Source organism: Aplidium turbinatum, chromosome 10 (assembly GCF_918807975.1).
Source record: "Aplidium turbinatum chromosome 10, kaAplTurb1.1, whole genome shotgun sequence".
Classification (NCBI taxonomy): domain Eukaryota; kingdom Metazoa; phylum Chordata; class Ascidiacea; order Aplousobranchia; family Polyclinidae; genus Aplidium; species Aplidium turbinatum.
In genome coordinates, this window is record NC_137481.1 from 19,013,159 (window position 1) to 19,041,141 (window position 27,983).

Here is a 27,983-nt window from a genome sequence, read left to right on the forward strand (position 1 = left end):
CTCCATACTAAGCGAAACAGATAAATAAAAGAAGCGCTAAGCAGCACATATTGTTGAAAACCAATCAAGCGTGAAGTACTCTAGGGGCGATGACTTGCCATTTATGACTTGCCGCACTGTTTATAAATGTGTGTGTGTGTAATGTGTGTGATGTGATTAACTCCTATATATCTGTTGTGAATTATTATATTCACGTACAGTATTATTAATGTAATATATTTGTATATTTTGCCGCCCCCAATAATTTGCCGCCCTAGGCAACTGCCTACTCTGCCTACTGCTAAATCCGGCCCTGCTCATGAGAGAAATACAGAACCTATAGCCCTTTTGAGGGCTATGATCTGCTGAACTGATATAAGCAACACTTTTGTTTTTAGCCGGTGAATCCCGTAGTTGACAATGACAGATCTCCAAGTTTTTATGAAATTTATTCATTGAAAAATTAATTTGTTTTTTAGCCAATTGCACGAATCTACAGTTTGAGCCTCTTTGTACTGGAGCAGTGAAATGTCATGATCATGATAGCAACACAAATCTTATTGTAGCAAGGTGAGTCAAAAGAACTAAGCCATCGGACCATAGCATAGATTAAGGTTTGTTCAACTCAGGTATATGTAACCATGGAAGGCCTGCGAAATTGCCCTGACAAAATTAAATCTTGCTTCTCTCATAAAAATAAACTCAACATTTAACACGACTGCATTTTTTAAAATTGTCTAGTCTAATAACCACGTGTCAACTTATTTGAACAAAAAAGTATCGTTGTTTTTTAAATGGCCAAACCCTGATCATATTCAGGACATCACTAAAGCATTTGGTTGTTTGAGTGCCCATCATTCATTACATGATGACGAATATCTAAACAGAAAATAAAAAGCAATAGGCTTAAGTAGCCGATGAGTAGCTTAGCCCAACTTTTACTAATGCATAACATAAAGCAATGTGGGGAAAACAGCAACGTCTCCTACAAAGCCAGGAGAAGTTGGTTGGTTTTGAATCTTTATCCTCGGACTGACAAAGCCTTGATAGGTTATTGCAGGTAGTTTTGCATACTTGTAGAGGTTACTGACGCAGGGCCGGTGATCGAGATTGACAGAGTGAAGTTTCCCACAGTTAAAGTGTTGTTGCCGGGAAATTATGTAACCCATTAGGTGCGGCTAAGTGGAGAGCAGTCCTTAAAATGCGCGTTGCTCAAGCGCACATCCCGAGCGTCAAAACAGCGCAGCTTGATCTTGAAGCTTCGCCGTTCACGAAGTCATGCTCTAACCCAGTGGTTTTCAACCAGGGTTCCGCGGAACCTTAAGGTTCCGCCAGTACGTCTAAGGGTTCAGCAAGTTTACATTCAAATCCGAGAGTCTATTTTATTATTATATGGATGCATTCTGCTTGTTGGTTGAAAAGGAATATCCTACAATTGCTCAGAAAGCGCTGCGACTTATGCTGTTTTCAACCTCCTACTTGTGTGAGTTTGGATTTTCAGCTCTGACAACCATTAAGCACAAGAGACGAGCACAATTGCTGTCTGTGGAGAATGAACTTCATGTGTGTCTGTTAAACACACGACCCAATATTAAAGACTTGTGCAAGAAACACCAGGCTCAAGTTTCTCATTGAATTTTTTATGAGAATAAATAGAATTTTTTACAGTTTGTATTTTGATTGTACATAAATAAATCTGAACATGAGTATTGTAATTTTATTTTATTAATTAAACGATGTTTTTTGCATAAGGCAATTAAATTATGGAACAGGGGTTCCTCGAGCTTGTGGAATGTTTCATTGGGTTCCGTTCCACCAAAAAGGTTGAACACCGCTGCAACCAGTTAAGCTATCGGGGCAATATAAGTGAAAGTAAAATTGTTTGGAATTCATGTAAGAATTAAATCGTGATAAAGTTATGCTTGCAACATTTATTGACAGTTTAAAATGTTTCGAAATTAATTGTGATGCTGGAAAGTGATTGATTAGATAAGGTTACAGTTCTATCGTAGGCTACTAGCCTACTCAGCCAATAAATCAGACTTTTTTTCTGGATGTGTAGTTGTGAATAATGTTGTAGCAATTTATGTGCAAGTGCTAATAACATTTGTGATGGTAAACCGCTTTATAATCCAACTCGGGAAGCTTCTTTGAGAGCCTAATCCTGGCAGTTTCGCACAGCCTTCTTATAGGGGTTTTGAAACATTGGTGCAGATCCCAAGGCATCCTAGTAGGCCTATCAACAAAAACTTTCAGTCAACATCATTTGCAGGATCTGAATTGGTTTAACAACAACGAAATTTGGTTAAGAAACAGTTTTTTTACTACAAGTGTTCAGTAAACGTATGAGCGACATAGTTCTGGTTCCACTTACTTTTGAAACTTAGCTAACCAGTGCAATTAAAAACAAATATAATCAGTTAAAAGCAAATCTGTTCCTCGTTAATCAGGCTTTTGTGATGTAGGCCTAATTTTATTTACGATTTAAAGAAAATAACGTTTTATATATTTATAGCTCCATGTCATCTTACGTCAGCGGTAGCTCCATATAAGGACAAGTTATTAAGAAAAAACCTGCCTGTTACTGTCTATCTTTTATAACACGACATTCGTGCACAATCTTATCCTTATGACGTTTGTCTTTCGCGTGTGGCTTCAAGAAAGCTTGCAATAAAATTAGGCTACAGGATATTGTACTATTGACGCAATATGAGCAAAAAGTCTCGAAATACATTTACTTTTAATAAGTTAGTTTTGTTAGTTTCTTGGCTATTGTGAAATAAAAGATTAAGTAGGGGCCCAAAATTGCTTCATAAATCAAGCAACTAAACATTGTTGGAACTTGATGTTATTTGAAAGGATCTAAAGACACTCTGATTTTTTTTCTGTCATGTTTTATTGTTAGCTTTAATCAAACATTCCACTCAGCTGACAACAACAGGGCTTTTGAGAACATATTTTCAACCCAGTAGGCTACCAATGAGATTCGTGGGCTCCAGATGAAGACATAAATCAGAAAAACGCAATGTATCCAAAATATGCTGTGGTTTCTTCATGTTTTCGGGCCTTTGAAATTGTCCAAGTCCAGGCTCCTAAAGCACCCCCTAGATCCCCCTGTCAACGTTACTGACTGACAATATATTGGTAAAGCTATTGTTTTTCAGATCTGTCAATCAGCTAGGTGTAGAAACTTTTTGCGAATTTCCAAGAGTTTTTGAAGGAGATGATTTTGTCAAATGCGATGTTGAAATATTGCAATCGAAGTACTTTCGCTGTTTCACAAATCAAAGGAAAATTGTTTCACGAGAAAGTTTCTGTGACGGAGACACGTGCAATGATTGTCCCGGACACCGCGAGCTGGGGTCTGGTCCAGGATTCAAATGCTTGAATCTACATCAACGTTGTCTCGTGCCTCAGCCACTGTTATACGACAACGTATCAGATTGTCACAGTCGGGAAGACTTGTGTTTCACCCCAGAAGAACAAAGATTGATCCATTTCAAGTGAGAACAACGCTTTGTTGTTTATTACAATACAATGATAATAGCAACTTTTCAGGCGAAACAAATTGCTTTTATACGATAAACATTAGAACATACCCATCGATTGAACAAAGAAAACAGAAAACATAAGTTGTAAAGAAAAAAAAAAGAGTTTGAGAAAAAAAAATAAGAAAAATAATTGAAAAATGAGAAAAAAACTCATTTTTTTTCTTGCTACTTTTTCGTCTTCTAAAATATTAGTATCTCCTTTTATTTTCTCGTTTTCATAAACCATATTATTTTTTCCCAATAGCTAATGCATCTTTTTTTTTCTTTTTTAAGTCGATGGTCATGTCCTAATGTTTATTCTGTTATACGTCGTCAAAAACTTAATCAACAGCAACACACATTGAACAATTTTTCCAAGCCAAATTTTATCTATGAAGTGTAGGCTGGTTTTTTCGTACGAGCTACCTTAGCCTACCTGCATTAGCCCATGTTTTGCTATTTTTCGCAGTTGAAAATTATGCACGTATTAAATTGTAGTAGATCAGTTTGAGGTGCTTGAAAGGCGATAAAACAACTATCTCCTCCTTCCAGTTTACTTTTAACACTATCACTTGTCTCAAAACGACCCTTTTACGTGAAACACAATTAAAAAATAATAGTAATAAATTCTAACGTTTATTTATCATAACTATGACAGTGAAACCTTGCGAGATGTTCTGGAACCCAGACAAACATGTTTTCGATGCAAAAGTGGTTCAATGCTGATTGCACGCCGATCTCTCTGTGATGGAATAATTGACTGCGAAGATCTATCCGACGAATGCTTCAACTGCCAGCCATTTGCGCCTATTTGCGACCAAGTAGTCATCTCTCCTCCTAAGTATGTATATTTGTAGTTCCATTTTAGGAGATAAAGCTGTGTAACGCAATCCATGAGTAACTACTGGATTCAATGCAAGTCCAATTTCACTTGAATCTAAAACTTTATTTTTATTGCCACCATATTTTTACAAAATAATCGAGGAAGTTATTCATAATCATGGCAGGGCTGGATTTTAGCCGGAACGGTCCGGAACGCCGCTCCGGAAGCTCGATCAAAAATTGACTTGTCCGGAACGGCGTTCCGGAAGCTTAAATATTTTGTACTGTTATTATGCTTTGCCCTGTTCAGAGTAGCGTTAATATGGTGTTTGTAATTTGTATCATTCATTTGGTCCGTTATTGTGCAACCATGAGGCAGCTTTACTGTCCTAGCGCCACACCCTGACGTTTACACTCCGATATTTTATTGAGCCACCTTATTACGTCACAATTAGTTTTTCCTGTATTTTTCCACTTTTATTACTGAGTGTTTCCGGCTGCTTAGCACCACTTTTAGTTAGTATGCTTTGCCCTATTCAGAGTAGCCCTGTAGCCTATTCTGAACAGTGAGCACTGAGCAGTCGTGGTATCAACTGCAGAAATAGCCCGCCAATCAATCCCCTCATCTTTTATCATCACTTAGGAAATTCCATCCAAGATCGCTTGTTGAATTAAACAGAATCGTCATTTATCAATTCAATTCAATTTATTTTTCATTGCTGGCGCGAACATGTAGAGAACAGCAAAGTAAACACACGAATTTGGCACCAACAAAAGGGAAATATGGCAAAACCAAAAGGTTTAAAATATGCAAAAACACTGTTTGGATGTCACTGTTTTTAATTTGCACAGCCAAGACCAGATTTATCAGTAGGCAGAGTAGATATATAGCAATTAACAAATATGTTATCACATCACACACATTTATAAACACTGCGGCAAATCATGTATGGCAAGTCATCGCCCCTAGAGTACTTCACGCTTGATTGGTTTTCAACAATGGCCTATGTGCTGCTTTTAGTTATCTGTCTCCCTTAGTATGGAGGACTAGGATTTGTCTGCGCAATTTTTATTAATCTTTGTTCGGTTTGTTTCACCGTTTGTAAATTTAAAGGAGCCTAGAAAAAATGTTTTTAGTCAATGTTAGGTTGATGGAAAAGTTGCAGGCTATTTTGTGCACTTGCCTTGATGCTTAAAGTACCGTATGTAAACAAGCCAAAAAGTAAGACTAGTTTACGAAAGAACTTTAGTTTCATAAAGTTTTATAAAAATGGTGGCATTGAGGACAAATGAGAACAAGTGCCTGTGTTGTATCGAAAAATCGAAAATCACCATCAAAAATTTTTTTGGGGGGCGGCACTTTTCTCATCTGCCTAGGGCAGCACTTAGGCTAAATCCGGCCCTGTGCACAGCCACCAAACCTAGAAAAGAGATGAAAAATAAAAAATTAAATTGTGAAAGTAGGCAACTACAAAAATAGGCTACAATTACAATGAACCCTTGCCAGTGCAACAAGGGCGATTTTAACCACCAGCTGAAGTTAAACATAACAAGCCCAATCCCTGTCTTCAACAAAAAAAAAACATAGGCCGAAAATTACTGTACAATGAATACTTGCAACAAGGGCGATTTAAACTTTACCAGTGACCGTGTGGTGAGGTTCCTAGATGGTGAGGCACTAATTTTTTCAAGTAACTTTTACAATAAAATTTTTTAACAACAAAAATGGTATCATACTAATCAAAAAAAATAGCAGCATGCTTTCACATTTATTAAAAATAAAATCCATGCGCCTATCCTTTTGGACTAAAACATTTGTGACTTTGTTGTATAGACCCTTCTTTAGTCCTAACATTATCACTAGATATTGAAAGGGAAAGCAGAAAAGGCAATGTTTAAAGCCAGCCACTTCTTTTTTGAGCAGCAATCTCTTTGAAAGTTGCAAGTTATTTTTTTTTGTTCAGTCGTCTGATGCAAACCTTATAAATTTAAAACCTGTCTTCCTTTATTTATGACTTCAATTTTGGATTGAAAGTATATTTTTTAAAAATCTCTCAGAGTTGATACTAAATCTTCTTCCATTTTTTAGTTAAATTTTATAAGAAACAATCCTTTACACTGCAAGAAGTCACACACCACGTACTATGCCGGCATTCCAGCTTGACGAAAAAGGTTTCATAGCTGTGACGTCACATTTGAGGCAAGCCTCAAATCGTACCAAAGTCGTTCATGATGATTTCTGGGCGACTTTGCGAAAAAAAAGGCACGCATAATGCAGTGTATGGAAGTTTTCTGATCTGAAGTGAGGCACAGCTTGGCATTGCCTCTCCTCGCGTATTTCAACGATTTTGACCACGTGAACGCTCGATAAGAATATCGCTACAGAAACAGAAAAAATTAAAGCACAGTTTGGGTGTAGAAGCGTAAAATTTGAGGGAAAGGGGGCACGACTACAGCAATTCACACAAATAAAAGCACCTAAAAACGTGCAATATTTACTACTTTTTAACAAATAATATTTATTCTGTGATAACCATTTCTTTGATATAAATTTTGCTTTGCCAGATGTTGGCAGGTGAGGCACTGCCTCACCTGCCTCCCCTGACTGCACGTCCCTGAACTTTACAGAACTACACACAAGTTTCCTGAACTTTTCACCTTGAAAGTTTAACGAATTATGATGTCACAAAATAAAGACTCAGCAAAGTTAAAAGTTCAGGAAACCGGCTTAGTGTGACCATGGTGTGACCAAATGAATTCAGGGAAAAAAAAATAAATTCAACGTGAGACACAACTGAGTACAATCAACTACATACGCATTACGTACCATTTATTTTTTAGACAAGGTTTGATTAATTTAATACATTATAGTTGAAAGTTATCAATATTTCACAAAAATTAAAAACAAAATAAAAAATTTGGTGATTTAAATGCATTTATAATTTCACAGAAGGTAAACTTAGTGAAAATAGTTTTAAAAAAAATATTTAAAAGAAAATTAAGGAGAAAGATTATACTGTAATTGCAACAATTTGTATAATAAATTAAGTCACATAAATGAAGCAGTTTTGTAATAATACGAATTTTAATACAAATATCTAATAAGGTCTGGCAGCACTGCTTTTAGAAATACAGGTTAGGCTACCATTCAACATTTAATTGTAGTGGCAATTTAATGCCTAAATAACTATTTTAATACAAATTAAAGTTTTATTTCAATACTAATTGTATTTCATTCCAGGCCAGTCTACTTTTTTATATGATGCAATTTCCGCTTTTGCATGCCTACTTCTTGACTTCACTTTCTTTACTTTTTGGCTTTACGTTTTTCTGAAATTCCACTTGCTGATAGTTTGGAGAATTATAAGATTGCGTTTTTTTTTCGAGTTTTTCACTGATTCCCTTCATCTTGGTATCAAAATGACCACAAACAAATTTTCTATTGAATTTTCCTCAAAATGGGATGTCTCCAGGACTAATGTTTTTGTTGAGTTCCAACGCCTGCAAAATACTTGATCCAACTACTTGGCAAAGAGATTGCGGTAAAGATGAACGCGAAGCTGTGAGAGAACTTTGTGAATATGTAACTACCAGGGATATCTTGACACTACGAGATGCGAAACGGGAAATCTGCCGGTCCAACTGAAGGGCTAATCATGCTGCTTACATTGTATTGAAAAATTCTGCATTTCTGAATAAGAATATTTGTTTTGCACTGGCTGTTTTCACTGGATCGTTTCATTAAAGTGGTATTTGTCATGTTTTTGACAAAAGTATTAATATTTTATAAGTTTGTTGCCTAAGCCTATTACAAAATAAAGTTACCGTACATGAAGAACGGACAACAAATAAGGAAAATAACGACTATTGCCGTATTTCGCATTAGGCTACATTGTACACAAAACAAAAATAATGCACATCATGTGACATCAATATCATTGGACAATCGAGAATTAGATATTATAACTACAAACTGTAACCACAATCAAGTGATGACATAAATTCGAATATTCGCAGTCTTGCATGAGCCACCATCACTGGTAAGCTTGCGAACTGTTCGAGCCATCTTTGCGGGTTCCTCTCGCCTGGGAGCGTTGAAACGTTTATTCTTTGAAAATGTTCACCTTACCAAACCTACGCTCTGCTTTTGTTGAGCTGTTAAGCCAGTGGTTCCCGACCTGGGGTCCGCGGACCCCTTGGGGGTCCGTGAGATCACTAAGAAAGCATTTGGGGGTCCGTGATTACCTTGATGAATTTTGGGGGAAAAAAAGAAAAGCGATTTTTTTACTTTCATTTCTCTCATTATATTTGCTTACGTTGAAAAGTTTCGGCATGGCACTTTGGGTCACCTTAATATCTAAATACTGCTGACATTTCTTGAACAATTCATTCATTTTCTTACTTGAGCAACTGTCCTGATATTTGCCGCAGGAGTCATAGCGGCAATGCAATATGACACCGTACAGTAGTTGAGCACAATAGTCAATAGTATTAGTATGTTAATTGAGTTTCAGGCAAAATTTAGGTAGGGGTCCGCAGAATTAATAATTTGTCTAAAAGGGTCCGTGACAACAAAAAGGTTGGGAACCACTGTCTTAAGCCTAAAGAATGCCACAGAGACGTCATTCGACTTGCAGGCTGATGAAGCTTGTCACATAATAGGCCACTATAACTTTGAATTGATTTTCAAAACTTCGTTTAGGCTAATTGTTTCGCCAAAAAACTAAAACGTTTGAACGTTCCCAGGCGCGAGGAACCGATTACGAATATTTGAATTTATGTCATCCCTTGATTGTGGTTACAGTTTGTACTTTGTAGTTATAATATCTAATTGTCCAATGATATTGATGTGCAGTATTTTTGTTTTGTGTGTACATGCTAGCCAAGTTAATGCACAATACGGCAATAGTCGTTGTTTTTCTTATTTTGTCCGTTCTTCATGTAACTTTTTTGTGTAGGCCTAATAGGCAATAAACTTATGAAATACTAATACTTTTGTCAAAAACATAACAAATACCACTTTAATGAAACGATCAAGTGAAAACAGTCAGTGCAAAACAAATATTTTCATGCAGTAACACCGCAGTAACACCACATGCAGTAACACCAGCCAGCACCCGTGGCTCAGTGGTTATTGCTTTCGGCTCTGGTGCTGGTAGCCCTGGGTCCTATTCCAGCCCTGGGTCCTATTCCAGCCCTGTAGCCCTATTCCAGGTCGGGTCATACCAAAGACTTTAAAAAGGGTACCGATTGTGTTCTTTCTTGCATAAGGCAGTGAGGGTAAATCGGGTAATAATCTGGTGACATATCACCCTCTTTGTCACAATCAAGGTGCAATGCCTCGCGATGGCTTGCTTTGTATCTTCAACGAGCGTGTTGTTTTGGTTGTGGAATTCTGGTGCGATGTGTTATTATCGGGTATTGACCTAAAGTAACCTCTGATGACGAAATCTGTTGTTTTCTACAACCTTCGGCCCTACGTGACATTCTTTAGATTTCTTTAAACTTGCTTGTTTATGCCGCTCAATGCTACGTGACCGACGATGAGTTCGTGTGATGCAACACTACGTGGCCTTCTCGAAGTTACTGGACTGAACAACCAACTATATAAATAGTGGTGTAGTTTGTGTAATGTTTATTATTATTATGATGATTATTATTGAGTTGGTTATGAGAGTTGTGCTATGAGTTGTGGATTGGTAGTTGATGCAGAAATTAGAGTTATTTGAGAAGCCGTTCGTTAAAGTTCTTCAAGAAGTCAGGTTATCATTTCGCTAGTAGAATTATTCGACATTTACAGTAATTGACTGCTTTTCGGTTATAACCCATTAAACTACGTCATTGAATCTTTCCAAGTCTTTTTCCTGGTAAGAGATAGAAAGAAAGCGTGACACTCTTCCAATCTGCCCTGAGCCAGCATGGAAGCAGTACGGCTCATAAAATCACATGGAACCCTGTCAAGTAACCCATGTTGATGCGCAATCTGCTGCAAGCGGAGATAGCGAATGATTATTAACACCGCATTGTTCAATACAATGTAGACAGCATAGTTATTAGTTAGCCTTTCAGTTGGACGGGCATATTTCGAGTTTCCCATCCCGTAGTGTCAAGATACCCTGGAAACTACGAAAAAAAGATCCCAGAGTCTTCAAAATTTGATAACTCACTCCAATTCATTTAAAATCCATTCCAATTTAATCGAGCGAGTGTGAGCGCGGATTTTTACAAATGAACCTCATACTGACATCTGACCGTGCTTATCTACACACTGTAACTATTTCAAGTTTACTCTTTATACGAATGGTCGGTCTTCCTCTGACAAAGTTGAGACCCGAAGTCGCCAAAGATCTTATGGTTTTAAATGCGATGAATGTCTTGAAAAAATGTGGTGCTTGTAATTTTTTATGCTATGGTTTCACTAAATTACGAATATTTGCATTGAACAATAGACTATGATAATGATACTTACCGTAGCCTACTTCAGCAACGTTTTAAACACGTACGGTACATCAAGTGTGTTGTGTCAAAGTCTTATATGGGCATAATTCTGAATCTCTTTTACGGCACCTAGCGCATTTGGAAAGTAAAAAATTAACGTTCCGGAAGCTAATCTTCTGGAAATCCACCACTGATCATAGGTTACTTGCTTTCTAGACTTAGTTATTTGCAGATAGTTTGCTGTAGATGCTCAGTAGCCTATTATTTTATCACTTATTGCCATGTACAGCGCCCAGAAGCATAGTTTGCACTGTGGATGTGGCGGTGTTGCTATACACTTTCAGACTTAATTGTAAAGATTTTAATATTGCTAGTGAATGTTAAATGTTTTGTAGTCTGAACAGTCAGTGCTCCATTGGAGATGTGAAATGTGGAGATGGAACTTGCATTAACAGATCTCAAGTTTGTGACGGCGAACAACATTGTATTAACCAAATTGATGAAAGGTTGGGCTTTTTCAGCAGTGTGTATAGGCTACTAATGGAGCAAAAAATATACTCATTTTAGGAATGTTATTTTACAAAATTACATGGTAGATTTAATTTTAGATTGCAATAAAAAAATCTCATCGAACAATTGACTACACATGTGTTAGGATGAAGAAACATTTTCCAGTCATCTAAACTGTTTTATTCACGTGTTTCTCTTAATGTAAGCCAGGGATATCTATAACTACGATGTAAGCTACCGTAGCTTAAATCTACAAATAGTTGATCTGGAAATGGTGACGATTTGCGATTAGTAGGATACAAAAATCGAAAAAAGGACCTGAAAATAAATTTGCTGCAAGTTTTTAAGCTTTAACATACGGTATTAATTTGGTAAATAAACTTTTCGAATTTTTATGAACTTCTGTAACAAAGGATCCTGGACTGTTTTTCGAAAATACTTTATATAACTTTCAAGTAGGCTACTTACCGGTAAGTGGCAATTAATTTTTTTATTCGCAAACTTGTTTCATTTGAATTTTCTACAGAACTGAACATTGTGGGATTACCTTACCTTGCAATGGGACAACGTTTCCACAGCAATGTAGGTGAGCATCTATCGGCTGAAATCTTCTCCTTAAGTTCATGGCAGTGTTCATTAGACTGAGATCGGTTAGTTTTATTGAAAACGTAGTTTGCCTAAATGAAAAACTCTTTATTTTGAGAAACATGTAGCCTGCATTACTAAATGTTTCTCTCTTAGCTTTTATTTGGTGAGTCATGTGATGAAGCCTTTCCATTTATCCTTCGCAAATCTTATTTTTGTCCTGTTGCTTATATGAAAAATTTTCACCTGGCCGGACTTAATCTTTTTAATTATTGAGCTTTGGCTGTGTGAGATTGCGCAATAAAAGTTTCATTATTTACAGGTGTGATGACGGTTGTAACTATTTGATTGGAAAAGTATGCGACGACGCCACTTGTCTCAACCAAAGCAAGTCAATAACCGGTTCAAACCAGTCTTACGTTTGCACAAAGCGTAATGAACCACTATTTTGTTCTCCTGTGAGTTACAGGAGAAACTGACTCGTTGAATTTCAATTAAACTGTAGGAGTTCCAATCGAGCAGATAATTGAAATATAGGCTACCCACCCCGGAATTGCTGGAAAGCTTTTGATGTTTCATAAGCTACGTTTATGGTGATGATGATGGCGTATGAGTTTGCTCGAGTGTGACAAGCTTCGTTTCGCATATCTTTTCTCACAGATATGGTACTGACGGGAGGGACCACGAGAAGGTGCTTGTTCTTCCCGCCCAACGTTTATGGTGAAGCTAAAGAGACTATATTTGTAAAAATGCTGTAGGCCTAAGTTTCGTTCTCCAAAGATATTTTAGCAAAAGAAAAGTGCACTTCGTTTGAAATTAATCTCACTAGTTTTTGCCATGAAAAGTTCAAGCTCAATGACAAAATTTAACGGAAGGTTTGGTGGCACCTGGCACCTGCTCATACACTTTTTCTTCATGCAACATTTTATCACCGACAGGTAGGTTAATCAATAGACAGTTTATCATCCAAGCAAGTTTGACGCACCACGTTACCAGTATCTGCAGTGTTTTGGGGTTATATCCGCAGGCCTTTGGTGTTCTACATTGCAGCTCGCAAGTGTATATTTTGGCTTGATCATCTGTAGTCTACCGCTTTCCTTTCTAAGTCTCGATATGCTCTGAAGAACAAAGATAAAATGTCATCCTTATTCCATTGAGACCCTATATGTTGTCAAACGTCAATGATTAGCCTATTAGGCCTACTCGCCTGATTAACAGAGATATGATTTAGCAGTCCCACTCCAGTTTTAAATCGCTCACTCTACAGTATACAGTTAACGAACAACAGCAGTTGGTGAATGAAATTTAATGTTTTATTTATTTTTTTGCACAGCTTAATAAAGCTCTAGTGGGAGCAACATGCGACGGCATTGCACAGTGTGAAACTATCAAAGAAGATGAACTTGATTGCGGTCGTTTTGTCTGCAAAAGTTTAAACAACGTTGTTGTAAGAAAATTTTCTACTTGATTAGAGACAAAATAGTTGCTTCATTTATTTGAATATTTATTGTTTTAAGTTCCACAAACTGTGTAACTTACTTCTCTTTAGGATCAACTTGATTGGGCTTAAATTTGTTTCTGAAATTAAAGACAGTAGCCTACCTGTTGTTTACACACCGTAGGACTGAAAGCCTTTTGAAAGGGTAGGACAAGTATATCAATAATGGAAGCCGGTGAGAAGCAAAACCTTACCGAGAAAGTGGCAACTAAGTTTCTATCAGAAATTCTTTAGGCCTACTCAGTTTTTATTGCTTTATTTCCTTACTCTTAATCAAGTTTTGACAAATAATCCTTCTATGTTCAGTATAGCGTATTAAATGAAAGCGTGTGTGATTTTCAAAACGACTGTGAAGACGGTTCCGACGAGTTAAACTGCACCAATCGATTTTACTGTCACAGTGGAGATCTACCTTATGTTCGACTTAATCAGGTAAAAGTGAAAATAGCTTGGGCAATCATACGCTGTCATTGTAGATATTTTGTTCGTTTCGGTTTGAGGCTTCGGCCGTATAGCTGTGAATGTGATGATGCAATCTGAGAATTAAAATGAGCGTCGGGATAGTTTCAACGAAGTCGGAGTGTCGCCTTATGTCTTTTGATTCGACTTCATAGCCCTGTGCATGGAAACATGTTCAAACTTCGGCATTTAGGCCTAAAAGATTTTGTGTCGATTTTAAAAGAGGTTGTGTGATGTCGGAATGATTAAACAAATTTCCGATTTGTATTCAATTATGTTTACTTTCACCCTATAACCTAAACAAAAGAGACAACTTAAATTTTATGTTAGACAGCTTTGTTTTGTTGCTGAGTTTGGGTTATTGACATAATTTACCTATTAAAGGTAAAGGTCCCATACTCAGATACTGAGCTTTGGGGAATGAGAAGATAAGGTTCTCATTATACTAAGCCTTCGGCACTAAGGAGAGTAGGGTGGCCAGTTCCTTTCTCTCGGCCGCCTTTACTTCAGCAACTACGCCCAACCAATTTATTACACCCTGGGTAGAGGTGAGCGGTGTTTTTCAACAACCAGCATAAGCCGGGAGTGGAACCAGGTTTGCATAATTGGAAAGCCAACGCCTTATCCGTTGCGCCATCCCACCGCCATCCCACCGCCACCCAACCCACCGGCATCCCTTGCGCCATCCCATCCCACAGCCATCCCAAAATTTACCTATTAGGGTCACTTAATTTATGGCATCCCATAAATGTGATCGTTCAAGTAACCCCAAAGATCAAAGCTATCGTTTGCAAGAGTCGTCAAACAACCGGAGCTAATATGGGACCAAGCTTTGAAAAGTCGGCAGCAGTGGCCGAGTGGTTAGCGCGTTGGGCTCGCAGTCGAGAGCCTGCATGTTCGACTCTAGCTACCCGCACTTGCTGTTGTTTCTCTGGGCAAGAAACTTTACGATAATTGCCTCTACGCAGTGATCGATTTCGAGTAATGGGTAGTACCAAATTTAAGTCATAAGTAGAGTAGACAACCGGAAACAGACATTGCCGTTGGCTGCAGCGTGGGTCAGGTGTACGTCGGAAGGCGTACACCGATGCATAGCGCTCAAGTCCGCTTTCCCGCAATGCAGGGTAAAGATATGAAAAACAAACAAACAATCAACTGCAAAAGAGTGAAAAAAATGTTGCATTTAAAACAAGAGCTTCTGTATTATTGTTTAGATTTTAGCATTTAATTTTTTGCAGGTTAAAAATGGAAGAGCTGATTGCGCAGACGCCAGTGATGAATGTACAGAAAATGATCAGAATAACGCTTACGAATTTCACTCTCAAAGCCAATTGTTGGGAAACAGGGTTCTGTATGGGATTGTATGGCTGATGGCCTTCTTCGCAATAAGCGGAAACTTGGTAGGCAAAGTGTATTCATGCTACTAAAAACACAATTATCATACAACTATTCTTTAAATATCTGAAAAGCAACTCTGATACAGTGATACGATATATTTTATGTAGCCTATGCCCTAAACCACATATAGTTTTTGTATCTTGAGTTAGCTTTCAACCACCACCCACGACAAGGTTTTAAACGAATTTTGCTCCAGCAAAGCTGGTGTTGTACTATTTCAACCAGGTTCACCACACACACAGATATTTGCTTGAGCAGACCTGATCATTTCAGAAATTAAGAATACTGCTCTGGGCCATTGAGAGGATAATTTGGGTCCAGTACCAATGAGATTCTCTGGTCCCAAATAAAGATTCTTCTAAGAAAAGCGCACTGGGCCTATATCTAAAGAACGTGGTGTTTTTTCAAGTTCAAGCCCCACGGCCCCTTGGAACGATTACGGGCCCCTAAAATCATTCCAGGCTGGGGTCCAAAAGTACGCGCTATGGAACCCCTGCCAACGCTACTGATGGTGCTTGAGAATATTGATTGAACGTTTTTTTCAATCCGAACCTTTCATAGAGTAACCTAAGCTAAGTTTCGTTTTGTTAAAAAAAAATCGTTTTCAACACACCCAGGAAGTTTTTACTTGACAATTAACACTAATTCTTTTACATGTAGGTAGTCATTGTCCAACAGGTCAGAATTTTACAAAAAATAAGATTCAATGCAAAGGAACTCGCGTCGTTACGAGCCAACCACGTATTAGTTTTGAGTTTGGCTGTAGCTGATTTGCTCATGGGTATTTACTTGGTTGCTGTTGGAATTGCTTATGAACGCTTAAAAGGCTCCTATTGTGAAAGAGAATTGGCATGGAGATCGAGTGACATATGCACGTGGATGGGAGTCACTGTACTTATATCTAGTGAAACGTCTGTACTAACAATGGTGGCGTTGACCTCGCTGAGGCTTTACGCCATAATGAAGGTATCCTAGATGTTATGAGGTTTTAAATAAAGCTTTGTAAAGAAGTTGGGGCTTTAGAGATTTTTTTAGGCTATTTGTATTGAAACTGACAACTACAACATAAGATATTTATTCCTCAAATTTTGTTGATAACCTTTCGATAAAAAGCTTTTATATGAATGTGTTATTTTGATGTTTATACAGTAGTAGGCTACCGATACGTGCAAAGATAAAGCATATTATACCGTAGCTTACATAACAATTGTATATTTCTCTGCAGCCTTTTAGAACATCTTCTCGACCTCATACGTGGTTGGTGTTTGTTCTTGCGTCAGGGGCTTGGCTGGTGTCCATCATTATTTCCATTCTTCCTCTTACAAGTGCACTACGAGTGCATTTACCGGACACGGCTTTGCTGTCGGATAATCCGCTTACGGAAGGAGTAGTTTCTTTCAACGACGGAAAAAATCTTCTTATCCGTTCCTTGATATTTTATCCGCATAGCAGCGAATCAGTTTTTAACCAATTGCTCAGTCAAGCCAGAGCAGCTGTAACTTGGGATGAATTAATTGCGATCAACAGCATGTTACCAACGCAAAGCAATGAGTTGAATGTTGCTGCTAGATTTGGGTAAGTTTATTTTCAGAGCCTGTTGTGGTAATATTTATTTATTTTACGTGTAAAGATGGTTTTATTGAGAATTTTAAGTGTTAATTGGCTGTCTAATGAAATTCTGTCTGCCTAACGGACATTCTCACTAATTTGACTATCTAATTCCATTAAACTATTTACACACAATTGTTACTCGAATTATAATTTTAAGTTGTCAGAAGGTGTTCGTATAATATTGTAGATCTATAAAAAATGAATTTCAACATTACAGCATAACCAAACAATAAGAGTTTACGAATTATCACATTTTAACAGTCATCTAAATTGCATACATTCTAATTTTTATTCTCTTTCGTGTCGCTGTTCGTCTCTCCCATCAAAGGACGAGTGGGAACAATTTTATTTTCTGTTACCTTTTTTCTACTTAGAGCAGCTTAGAGAGAAAAATACAAAATCTTTAGGAGATGACGTAGGCTATGGGTTAACTTAAAGTGGTTCACTTGTTAGAAAGGAAAACGTGTTTGGCATGATATTAAATTACTACACTGTAATAAACAAAGTCTGAAATGAAAAACAAAACTCATTGCTCAGCAAAAATCTCAAGTCCTGAGCTGTTTCGTTTTTGCTGGTAATGTTCAATCATGGCCACCTAAAGATACGGCCTGATTTGTCACATTTTGCAGAAATTTCCAGGTTTTTCTAACTTTGGGGGAACGTTTAAATAAATTTTTCTAAAGATTAGGTTTTTACGCTTTCTTTACTGTTTTCCCCAGATGACACAGTAGGTTTTAACATCATCACATGTTGAAAAAAAAAAAAAAATTGATTTCGAAGATTTTAGTCAGACTGTTAATTTTCAATAACAGTCTGATTTTGTGTTTTTCAACTTACTTTTTCTCATTTGCTACTGCTTCCCCAAGGCAACAAAAAAGTTTTATGTCATTAGGAAACCGCAAAAAGTAAAAACATTTCAAAAAATGTCAGTCAAGCTGTTACAGACGGTTGTTCGCCTGGTCAAACGTCATGTAGAAACCGTTCGGGTCTACTGAATATTACGTCATGGAAATTCCTAAAACATGAGCCAAAATTGCACCATCGTCCGTAAGACTCGTGTCAGACCGGTTTAAACCTGTTTCAGTTTGAGACCTGTTTGGACATGAAATATTGCGTCACGAACTGCTCTCGTGCCTTTGAGTTATCACAAATTTTTCTGATTCATTCTCGAAGTTGTTTGTTGGAAGTCGGTCGCACATTTAACTGGTTTATTTGGTGCTTGCTAGCTGGACAAATTCTCCGTCTTTTATCCAAGTAATCTGTATCGTAGTGACAGTTTTAGAGGTGCAAGGAGTTGCAACCCCATTTCGATAGCCGCGGGCTAATTTTACTGGAATACACCTTTGAATAGACGTTTCGAAAGTGTGTTTATTTTTCGGTCATTACGTACAGACGAACGGATTCGGGAATCTTATGTTACAATTTTCCCACGAAGAGATTATGGTTTACCGCTGTGACCATAAAAAATAAAAGACGAGTTCTTGTCAGTTGGTAGGTCAAGAAGAAATTAAAGCAAGAAAAATAAAAAACGAATTTGTTAGCTGGTAGGCCAAGAAGCACTTGAAGGCATAAAAATAAACGACGTGTTTGTTGTCAGCTAGTGCAGAAAAACTACTTAGAAGTACAAGAAATAATAAAAGAAGATTTGTTGGTTGGTAGTCTACACTCTTACAGAAGCAAAGAAAAGTAAAGACAATTCTTCTCAGTTTGGTACAGAAGAAAAATAACTTTGACATTCATTGGCAAGAAAGAAGATTAAAAGACAATCCATCTGTGCTTGTAGATTCAAGTGGAAGAATCCAAGCAAGTTTTGTGGACTTTAGGACTTCATACCCGTACAGCTACGGTATCGTGCATTTAAATTCTTTTTTGTATTTTTACGGTCTTTGCAGTTAAGTTTTTTATAATTACTGTAGCCTAATAATTTTGTGTGTTTGTGTAACTTAATTTTTTTTAATTGTTAAATTTAGCCCCAACATTTAATATGTCTACACTCGGTGGCGACAAGGACTCGACCGCCGTAGACTCGACTGAGTTTAAGCCTGATGATGTTCCTTGCGGTCGGGCAGGCCATTCTGGGGAGGGACCCATTAACGATGAGGCTAAGTCAGTTCGAGAGGCCCGGCATCTTAGACGGGATATTTTGACTCAAATTGGGAAACTTTCTGTAGCCCTAGGTTCTTTGAGTGATAAGCAGGAACTGTTAATTTTTAGATCTAAGTTCTCTACTTTAGAAGAGGAATTACGGCATTTCCATGCTCTTTTGACTAAAATCTTTAACTCTGCAATCTTGGCAGAACTTCGTGATAGGGTAGATCCCGAATTTAACTCGTTAAAAAATAACTTTGAACAAAAAGAAAGTGAGTTCTCAGATATGTTGGATGCTGACATACATCCTGAGGATAGCGCCTCAAATGTAAGCACTAGGATGTCTAGGACTTCGTCTCGGATAGTGGCACAAATTAACCTGCAGCTAAGACGAGAGGAGCTCCAGATACAAGCTGAGGCCATTCGAGCTGAGGCTGCCGCGAGAGCAGAGGCCGAAGCGAGAGCTGCTGAGGCTGCCGCGAGAGCTGAGGCCATACGAACTGAGGCTGCCGCGAGAGCTGAGGCCATTCGAGCTGAGGCAGCCGCGAGAGCTGCTGAGTTCGCACTCAAAGACGCTCAGTTGAGGGCTGAACAACGTAAAGAGGTAATTTTAGCTGAATATCGATCAGAGGTGGGCTCTCGGCGTAGCTCTAAGAAGGGCTCTTCTAGGCATTCCAGAAATGAACATCAATCGCAGTTTAATTTACATAACCTTTTCCAAACGCCCGTTCAACCTGTGAGTGGACCAGGGCAATCCACACGTTTTCCAGCTGTTTCAGGAGGTCTCGGGGCCGCGGCTAAGGGTCTTCCGAATGCTGTAGAGCCAAGGCCTGCGAATTACAACCGAACTCCTCCCCCAGAGCGTACAGGTCACGGGGCCGCCATTAGTAATGGTTTGCCCCCTTCACAGTTTTCTGCGCCGCTAGGTTTTGATCGCCCAGCTACACGTAATTTGGGTGGTTGTGAGAGGCGTATCGCGTCTCCTGATTTTAACGTGTGTGAGGATCGTGATCGGGCTGTGCACGTGACTGAGCCCACTCAGCCCCTTAAGGGATATAGCTTGTCTTCTCCCGCTAAATCGAGTTCTCAACAGCAGGATTGCTTTTTTGAATACCAAAATAGTAGGACGTTTTTCGATAAGGCGGCCTTGATTGGTTACGATGGTAATAATATGCCATTTATCTTCTTTAAAAATCGTGTTACGGCCTTAATGGCAGCTTCGCCCTTTAAGGGGACTCGTTTGACTTTGTTACAAGCAGCTTGTGTTAGAACAGCTGCGCAAACGATTGCTAATTTGGTTTCTGACACCCCTGGCTTGTCAGAGGAAGATAGGATAGAAATGTCGTTAGCTCGCTTGTCCCAGCGTTTTGGGGCTCGTGGAGGTCTTTTTGCAGAACCAGAAATTAGAAAGTATCGCTATGGTAGCAAATTGACTTCGACCTCTTCCAGTGATCTGAAAGAGTTTAAAGATGAATTGTCGCAGTGTTTGCTTTACGCGCAAGCTTATGGTCAGCGTGATAAATTAGAAGGACGTTTTGTTTTGGATGTGGCTAAGCGACTCCCGTTTGACGCTAAGCAGCGTTATCTTGACTTTTTAGGTGATCAGTATGGTGGCACTGATGAGCCTACTTTTCAGAGTTTGTTTGAATTTGTAGTACGGGAGGAAACGCGTAAGTCGACTGATTTTAGCATTATGCTAATGGGCGATTCTGGTGAGTCGCAGCAATTTAAAAAGTTTGGCAAAGGAAAATTGCCTTCATGTCCGGTTAGGCAGACGTCCGTAAAACCCCACGATGATGTGATGTCAGGGAGTTCGCAGTACTCGACTGTTGTTGGCGCACCGCGCGGTGGTGAAGCCAGACGTAAAAACCTACCGGCATGCATTTGTTGTTCGTCACGTGGTCAAGTTGAATATCATTTTTTGTCTAATTGTAAAGAATTTTTGCGCTTGACACCTAAAGATCGGAGAGATGTCATTGTGAAAGCTGGCAAATGCTTGAATTGTTTGCGCCAGCATATGGTTAGGGATTGCGTTCATGCAAATAACTGTCGTAAGTGTGGGCCTAACAACGATAGGAAACACTATTTTCTTCTGCATGATTTTTATGTGACGTCACGTGATTCTCTGGATTCGGTTGGGAAAGATGATGCTCGTGCCAGAGTTCCTGTGCGTAATGTTAAGATTGGAAATGTTAAAGCAGCCTTTAACCGCGTTACTGCTGCTCGTGTTTTGAATCCAATGACTGGCAAATCGAAGTTGGTGTATTGTCAGCATGATCCTGGTTCGCAGTTGACGTTTGTTTCGAGTGATTTGGTGTGTGAACTTGATCTTAAACCGTACGATAAAGCGTCGTTTAAAATGGATACCCTGGCTGGTCAGAAAGCTACTTGTGCTGACCTTGTCAAACTCAACATCCAGTCGTTAGAGACAGATGAACTGTTTTGTGATATAACTTCGGTGGTTAACCCAGCTTGGGCTGACGATGTTAAAACTTTACCGCATAAACAAGATTTAAATGGTTTCCGTCATTTTCATGACGTGAATATGTTTCATTTGAATGATTGTAGTACTGTAGATGTACTGATTGGCAACGACAACGCTTATTTGATGTGTGCAAAAAAAGAACGTGTTGGTGAAAATCGTAGTGAACCACATGCTTTGCTCACTCCTCTCGGTTGGTTGGCTTGTGGTGGTAAGTCACCCTTAGATGAAAGCGTTGCTAAAGTGTGCAGAGTGCAGACGTCTTCAGAGTCGGATGTCATCTCTGGCTTTCAGCGTAAAATTGAGTCTCGTGATATGGAAATAGCAGACCTGAATAAAGTCATTCAGGATTTGACGTTGCAAAATGAAACCTGTGAATTGTCTCGCAATGATAAGTTGGCTAGAGAACTTGTTGAACCGAATATTGAGTTGAAAGATGGTCGATTTGAGATACCTGTTCCGTTGAAGGAAGATATTGATCTACCTAACAATTTTGTGTTGGCGTCAGATAGAGTTGCTGCTTTAAGGAAGAAAGCTTTAAAACAACCTGAACTTCGTGATTTCCTTACTGACACCATGAAAGATCTTAAATCAAATGGCTATATTGAGCGTACTGGTGAAGCAGGAAATGTCAAGGGATTTGAATGGTATTTACCATACTTTGTTACGTCATAATTAAAAAAGCGCATTGTTTACGATGGCAAGTCTGAATTCCGAGGAACTTGTGTTAATGATGTAATGTTTTTGGGTCCTGACTTGTTAAACCCTCTGGTAGATGTCTTGGCTAGATTTCGGCTTGGTAGATTTGGTCTCATGGCTGATGTGACTAAATGCTTCTTTCAAATAAAGTTACCCGAGTTGATAGAATCAGCTGAATTTCACAACGCCCTGAGACAGAGAGAGATAAACTGGGAATTTATACCTCCGTATGCTCCGGCGCAAGGTGGCGCCTGGGAGGCAATGGTTAAACAATTTAAAATCGCATTTTTTCACATTTTGGACTCTTCAATACGTAAGCCCAGTTTTATTGAACTGCTTACGTATACAGGCAGTGCCGTTCGGATCGTGAACGAACGCCCTTTGGTACCTTTGAGTGACGACCCTAGGGATTTTACTGTCATCACCCCTGCCTCACTTTTGACCCCATACTTAGACCCATACTGTGCTGTTGGGCAACCACATGATCGTGACCAACTAAGAAGGGATTATCGGTTCAATTTGTCACTTTCTCATCAGTTTTGGAGTAAATGGATCGATTTTTACTTGCCAGGTCTTCAGGGCCGGAAAAAATGGCTAAAAATGGCCGAGAATTTGGAGCCTGGTCAACTTGTAGTGGTAGGTTCTCTCCAGGACATTGGTAAACGTGGGAAGTATCAACTTGGGAGGGTGCATGAGGTAGTTCCACAAATTAGGAAAGGGAAGCCTGTGGTTCGTAGAGCTAAAGTTGCCGTCTGCAACTATGATGAGAGTACGGGGAAAGTGAAAGTAGACTGTGTGTTGAGGGATATTTCGTGCCTCGCCCCCGTAAAGAACACCTAAGTGTTAAGGTTTGAGCCTGGTTTTGTCTGCGGTGGCCGACACTTGTCTGAGCCCAGAACAGTCGGTTATTATCGCAACCATGGTATATAGCGTCATTTTTTGCGTGTACCTACTACCTATGGTATCAATTTCATGTATCGTCGTGTTTATTCTTATTGCTGTTCATTCTTTGCATGCCCTTTGTATTTGCGTATTAACTTAAACGTGAGTGATTCAAGCAATTTGTGTATCATGTGTTTTTATTCATTGGCTCACAATTGTCGTCAATTCTTTTTTAGTTATGCCATGTCAGACTGTCATAACTAGGGGCCGCTATGTTACAGACGGTTGTTCGCCTGGTCAAACGTCATGTAGAAACCGTTCGGGTCTACTGAATATTACGTCATGGAAATTCCTAAAACATGAGCCAAAATTGCACCATCGTCCGTAAGACTCGTGTCAGACCGGTTTAAACCTGTTTCAGTTTGAGACCTGTTTGGACATGAAATATTGCGTCACGAACTGCTCTCGTGCCTTTGAGTTATCACAAATTTTTCTGATTCATTCTCGAAGTTGTTTGTTGGAAGTCGGTCGCACATTTAACTGGTTTATTTGGTGCTTGCTAGCTGGACAAATTCTCCGTCTTTTATCCAAGTAATCTGTATCGTAGTGACAGTTTTAGAGGTGCAAGGAGTTGCAACCCCATTTCGATAGCCGCGGGCTAATTTTACTGGAATACACCTTTGAATAGACGTTTCGAAAGTGTGTTTATTTTTCGGTCATTACGTACAGACGAACGGATTCGGGAATCTTATGTTACAATTTTCCCACGAAGAGATTATGGTTTACCGCTGTGACCACAAGCATTAGCAGTAGCTGTAATCAAAATCTGCAAAATGTGACAAATCAGGCCGCATCTCCAGGTGGCCATGGTTCAATCAAGCATGTCAGTTGCCAAAGCTTGTCACAATACTTATTTTAAGTGCATTTCAGATAATTTATGGCCAACATATTTATTTATTCATCATTTATTCATAAAAATTCACTTATTTATATATATCTTATTTATTTAGGATGTTGTTTATTTAAAAAGTTGATTGGTGGTACAAAACTTAAAAATTGCGAGAAGAAGATTACACATTGTTCGAAGCTGCAGATTTTCGCCTGACTCTCTCCAGGAGCTAACGTCAGAATAAAATAAACCTAAATGTGGTAAAGTATTTAAAGTAGAAGAAAAACGAAATGTAAATTTGGCTAACCAAAAGAATTCTAATTGACGAAGAAGCTTTAAGACATAAACAAAATCCTTTTGGCGGAATAAGACTGGATCCAGAGTTTCAAGATCATCTTACAAATTGCTATGTGCGTTCATTTGACATCCTCAGTCTGTTCGCCAACGTCCCGTTTGTGAAACCATCAGCATCTGCTTTAAATACTTCACCACATTTAGGTTTATTTTACTGTATTCTGACGTTAGCTCATGAAGAGAGCCAGACAAAAACCTGTAGCTTCGAACTATGTGCAATCTTCCTATGTTGCTTATTGTTTGCTCACCCAGATAGCTCAGTTAAATGCGCCCGATTTATAAACAAAACACATCAAGGTTCAGCAATGGTGGTTCGACTCTCGGGGAGTGTAGTCTACGCTGGACTAGCCTACTAGTGGAGTAATTCACAAACAACCACTTTAACGACAAGTGGAAATTTTCCTTTGTACCTTAAAGATCGGACTTGCGTCCGTGGTTGACATCTTCCAAGTACCGTACGTAAAATTGCTCAGAATATGTTTTCAAAAGAGGATCTCTTCGTCCGAGGATGAAGATTCTCACAAAAAATCAATAACCAGATGGACGAAGAATTGAAACTATTGCTTACTGATCAACATTTTTAGTCGAAAAAAATGCTGTTGCTTTTCAATAAACTTGATAGCCTTTTACATATAGGCTAGCTTAAACTCCATAGCAGCGGTTCTCAACCGGGAATCCGCAAATCCCTTGGAGTCTGCGAAGCGTTTTCAGTGGGTCTGAAAAAGTTTCCATGTTTAAAGTACGATTAATCAATTACGACATTTGAAAATTGGTAGTGCTTTATTTGAGTATTAGCCTACAGTGATTTTCAAACTGTACTTGGCGAGTCCCTGCTTCGTCGTTTGAAACTTCAAAGGACGTTACACGAAGGTTTGGTTTCTGAACTAAAAAAAAATCATATAAAAGAGTTAAATTTTTTAAAAGTCTACAGTAGGCTATGTACCTTTAACTTTTGAGACAGCCGATTGTTGATTAATGCTTAATTTAGAAATGTAAACGTTAGTAAGCAGTTTATCAGCACTCACAGTTTTGCCATGATTGTAATTATGTGGCACGAAACAGCTTTAATTTTATTATTTATAATTGCAGATTTTACAATATCCACAGCATTTGCATAGCTGACTTCTTTCCAAGATTAACCGATCATTACGTCGCTTTATCGATGTTTTTGATCATATTTAACTTAATTGCATTTTTATACATTGCCGCTGTGTATATCGCCATCTATCTAATGTCGTTCAAAAATGCTGCCACCGGAGATGACAGCTCAGACGCAGGTGAGATACTAAGGCTGTTCAGAGATGACTGTTGTTTTTGTCGTATCCAGGCTTGCGGCCCCTGGTTGAAAATATGTTTGAGTGGGCGTGAACAGAAAGGCAAGGAAACCTTTGAGTGTTCTGCCAACGACAGTACCGTAGCTAGAAAGAAAATGTTAGAGGGGCAAAAGAAACTGATGGGGGGAAACATCACTCAATGTGAATTATAATGGTATGAAAACGTTGTAATAAGATTAAAACATAGTTTTGTTTGGAGGGCAAAATAAAATTTTGCGAGCCCCCGTGGTTACGTGGAAACGACACAGCCGCATGCTCGAGTGGTGTCGAATTGGCAGCCTTTCGACTGTCGTGCCAGGGCTCTCACCACTCGACTATGCGATCGACAGTGTTTGATGGCTAATAAATACTTTTCTTTTTATATTCTTTCAGCTCGAATGCAGGTGAAGATATTTCGTTTGATCATCACTGACTTTCTATCGTGGGTTCCTATTTGTATATTGGCATTCATAAGATTGGGAGATACAGAAGAGAATCTTATAGGAGGAAGCGTTTATGCAGTCGCTGCAATCATTTTTCTGCCGATAAATAGTGCTCTCAATCCTTTGGTATATTCCAACGCTATCTCAAAACTGTGTAAAAAACTATCTGAATTTCTTTATTCTCTCAAAAAGACAGACAAGGAAGAAAAAACAACTGCGACAACTTTAGCTACAAGGTCAACTGCTGACATTCTTCAATAAGATCTAGAACATATTTTGCTTTGCTGTATGTGTAGGCCTAACCCTAATGTGCTTATCCTACAATTTTTCGCTTTTTTATAACTTTGTTGCTACATAATCAAAGATTATAATCACGATTACAATGTATGTATTAATGCGAGAGAGACACGCCTTAAATGGCTGGGTCACGTCATAAGGAGAGACGAAGATTATGTTGGAAGAAGAATAAGGTAATTGGAAGTTGGTAAAAGAAAGCGAGGAAGGCCGAAAAGAAGATGGAGAGATTGTGTGACAGAAAATATGCAAATAATGGGAGTAAACGAGGAAGATACTGCTGACAGAGTGATGTGGGGGACTGCTATCTGCACCGGCGACCCCACTTGAAGTGGGAATAAAGTCAGAAAAAGAATGTAGCGTATTACTGTAGGCTACCGGCATAGAACAATGTTAATAATATATGACACTAAGTTGCTTTATTTATGTTGGTGGGATTTTCAAACGTTTTGGCATTTCTGCTGGAAACTTGAACCACATCTGCTGGTAGCCTACCACTTTTATTTAACCGCGTCACTCTGAGCAGGTAGTTTCGCTAATTGTTAAATTTCTAAAATTGTTTATTTTTCCACCTTTTTTGAATAGCATTTAATCTGATTCTGTTTCAATTAGGCTACCCTGTTAATATGTTCAGTTTCCCATTTCAAGAGTCGTAGCCTAAGAAGGAATCATGTTTATTTTGGGGGTTAAGGGTCAAAACTGGTCAGCAATTGAGCTTGATATGTGCCTTTTTATTGTTTTATTTCTTATCATGGCTTTATTTGATGCGATATAGGCCTAGCCTAGGCTACTATATTCTTCTTCGCCATCGCAACTTATTAAATGATTTTTGTGTTGGATAAATCAGGTTTATTGAAAACGTATTTTTGTTATAGCCTTTATAGGCTAGGCTACAGACATAAATTTAGGTTTGAGGGGGAGGCAATGTTTATAAGGGTGCCCATTTTGGAAATTGATGATTGTAACATATTATACAGTATATTATATTTGGTTTTCAAAAAGTATCTCTCTACCAAAGCTATATATTATATATATTACATATTAAATCAAATATGGTATAGTTATTACTATCTGATAGATAGTAATAACTATATTTGATTTAATTCGCTCTGCTTTGCTTTGTTGCTTATAGCATTGAGCACTTTTTGTAGTAGGCTATTAATAGTTTTTATTGTTTTTATATTACATATTATATATAAGGTACCCTTCCCTAATAAGGCCCGTCTTTTTGATTTTGTCGCAAATTGATCATGAAATGGAAAAAGCGGGTACCAATGTGTGTTTTATTGTGTTTTAGCATCTTTAAAGCACCGCTTTAGAATAATTTTAATAACATATTGACCACAGTTTTAAAATTATAGTTGATTTGCTAATTACTTCTAAGTGGGCCTTAAAAGGGCACCATTGCCTTAATAAGGCCAGCCATCTAAACTCAATTTTTTGAACCATAAAGTGCGGAAAAAAAAACAATACACAACATCAAAACCGCGAAAAATCCCAAAAACAATTTAGTTACCATAATTTATTACAAAAAGAAATGTTAAACTTCACGTAATGAGTTCAAGTAAATTCTTTTCCAATCAATCGTAAGTTCGTGCAAACAAGGTTTTTTTCAATCATAATTTCAAATAAATTTCTTCAAAGAAATTCTTTTTCAACAATAAAACATTTACATATCACAATCAGGGCATAGCCTACAAATTCATCAT

General features: G+C 38.4%; 1 protein-coding gene across 1 annotated transcript; it reads left to right on the plus strand.

The window, feature by feature from the left end:
* Positions 1 to 1,371: 1,371 nt before the first annotated feature.
* LOC145779039 (uncharacterized) lies at positions 1,372 to 26,678 on the plus strand. The gene is made up of 12 exons (XM_082590621.1): positions 1,372 to 1,520; positions 3,144 to 3,482; positions 4,168 to 4,350; positions 11,165 to 11,275; positions 12,187 to 12,322; positions 13,198 to 13,311; positions 13,669 to 13,794; positions 15,060 to 15,221; positions 15,880 to 16,185; positions 16,445 to 16,794; positions 25,314 to 25,501; positions 25,931 to 26,678. Exons 1-12 carry the CDS (start codon positions 1,372 to 1,374, stop codon positions 26,239 to 26,241), a joined length of 2,475 nt encoding a protein of 824 aa, XP_082446747.1. The 3' UTR covers positions 26,242 to 26,678.
* The last annotated feature ends 1,305 nt before the right edge of the window (positions 26,679 to 27,983 follow it).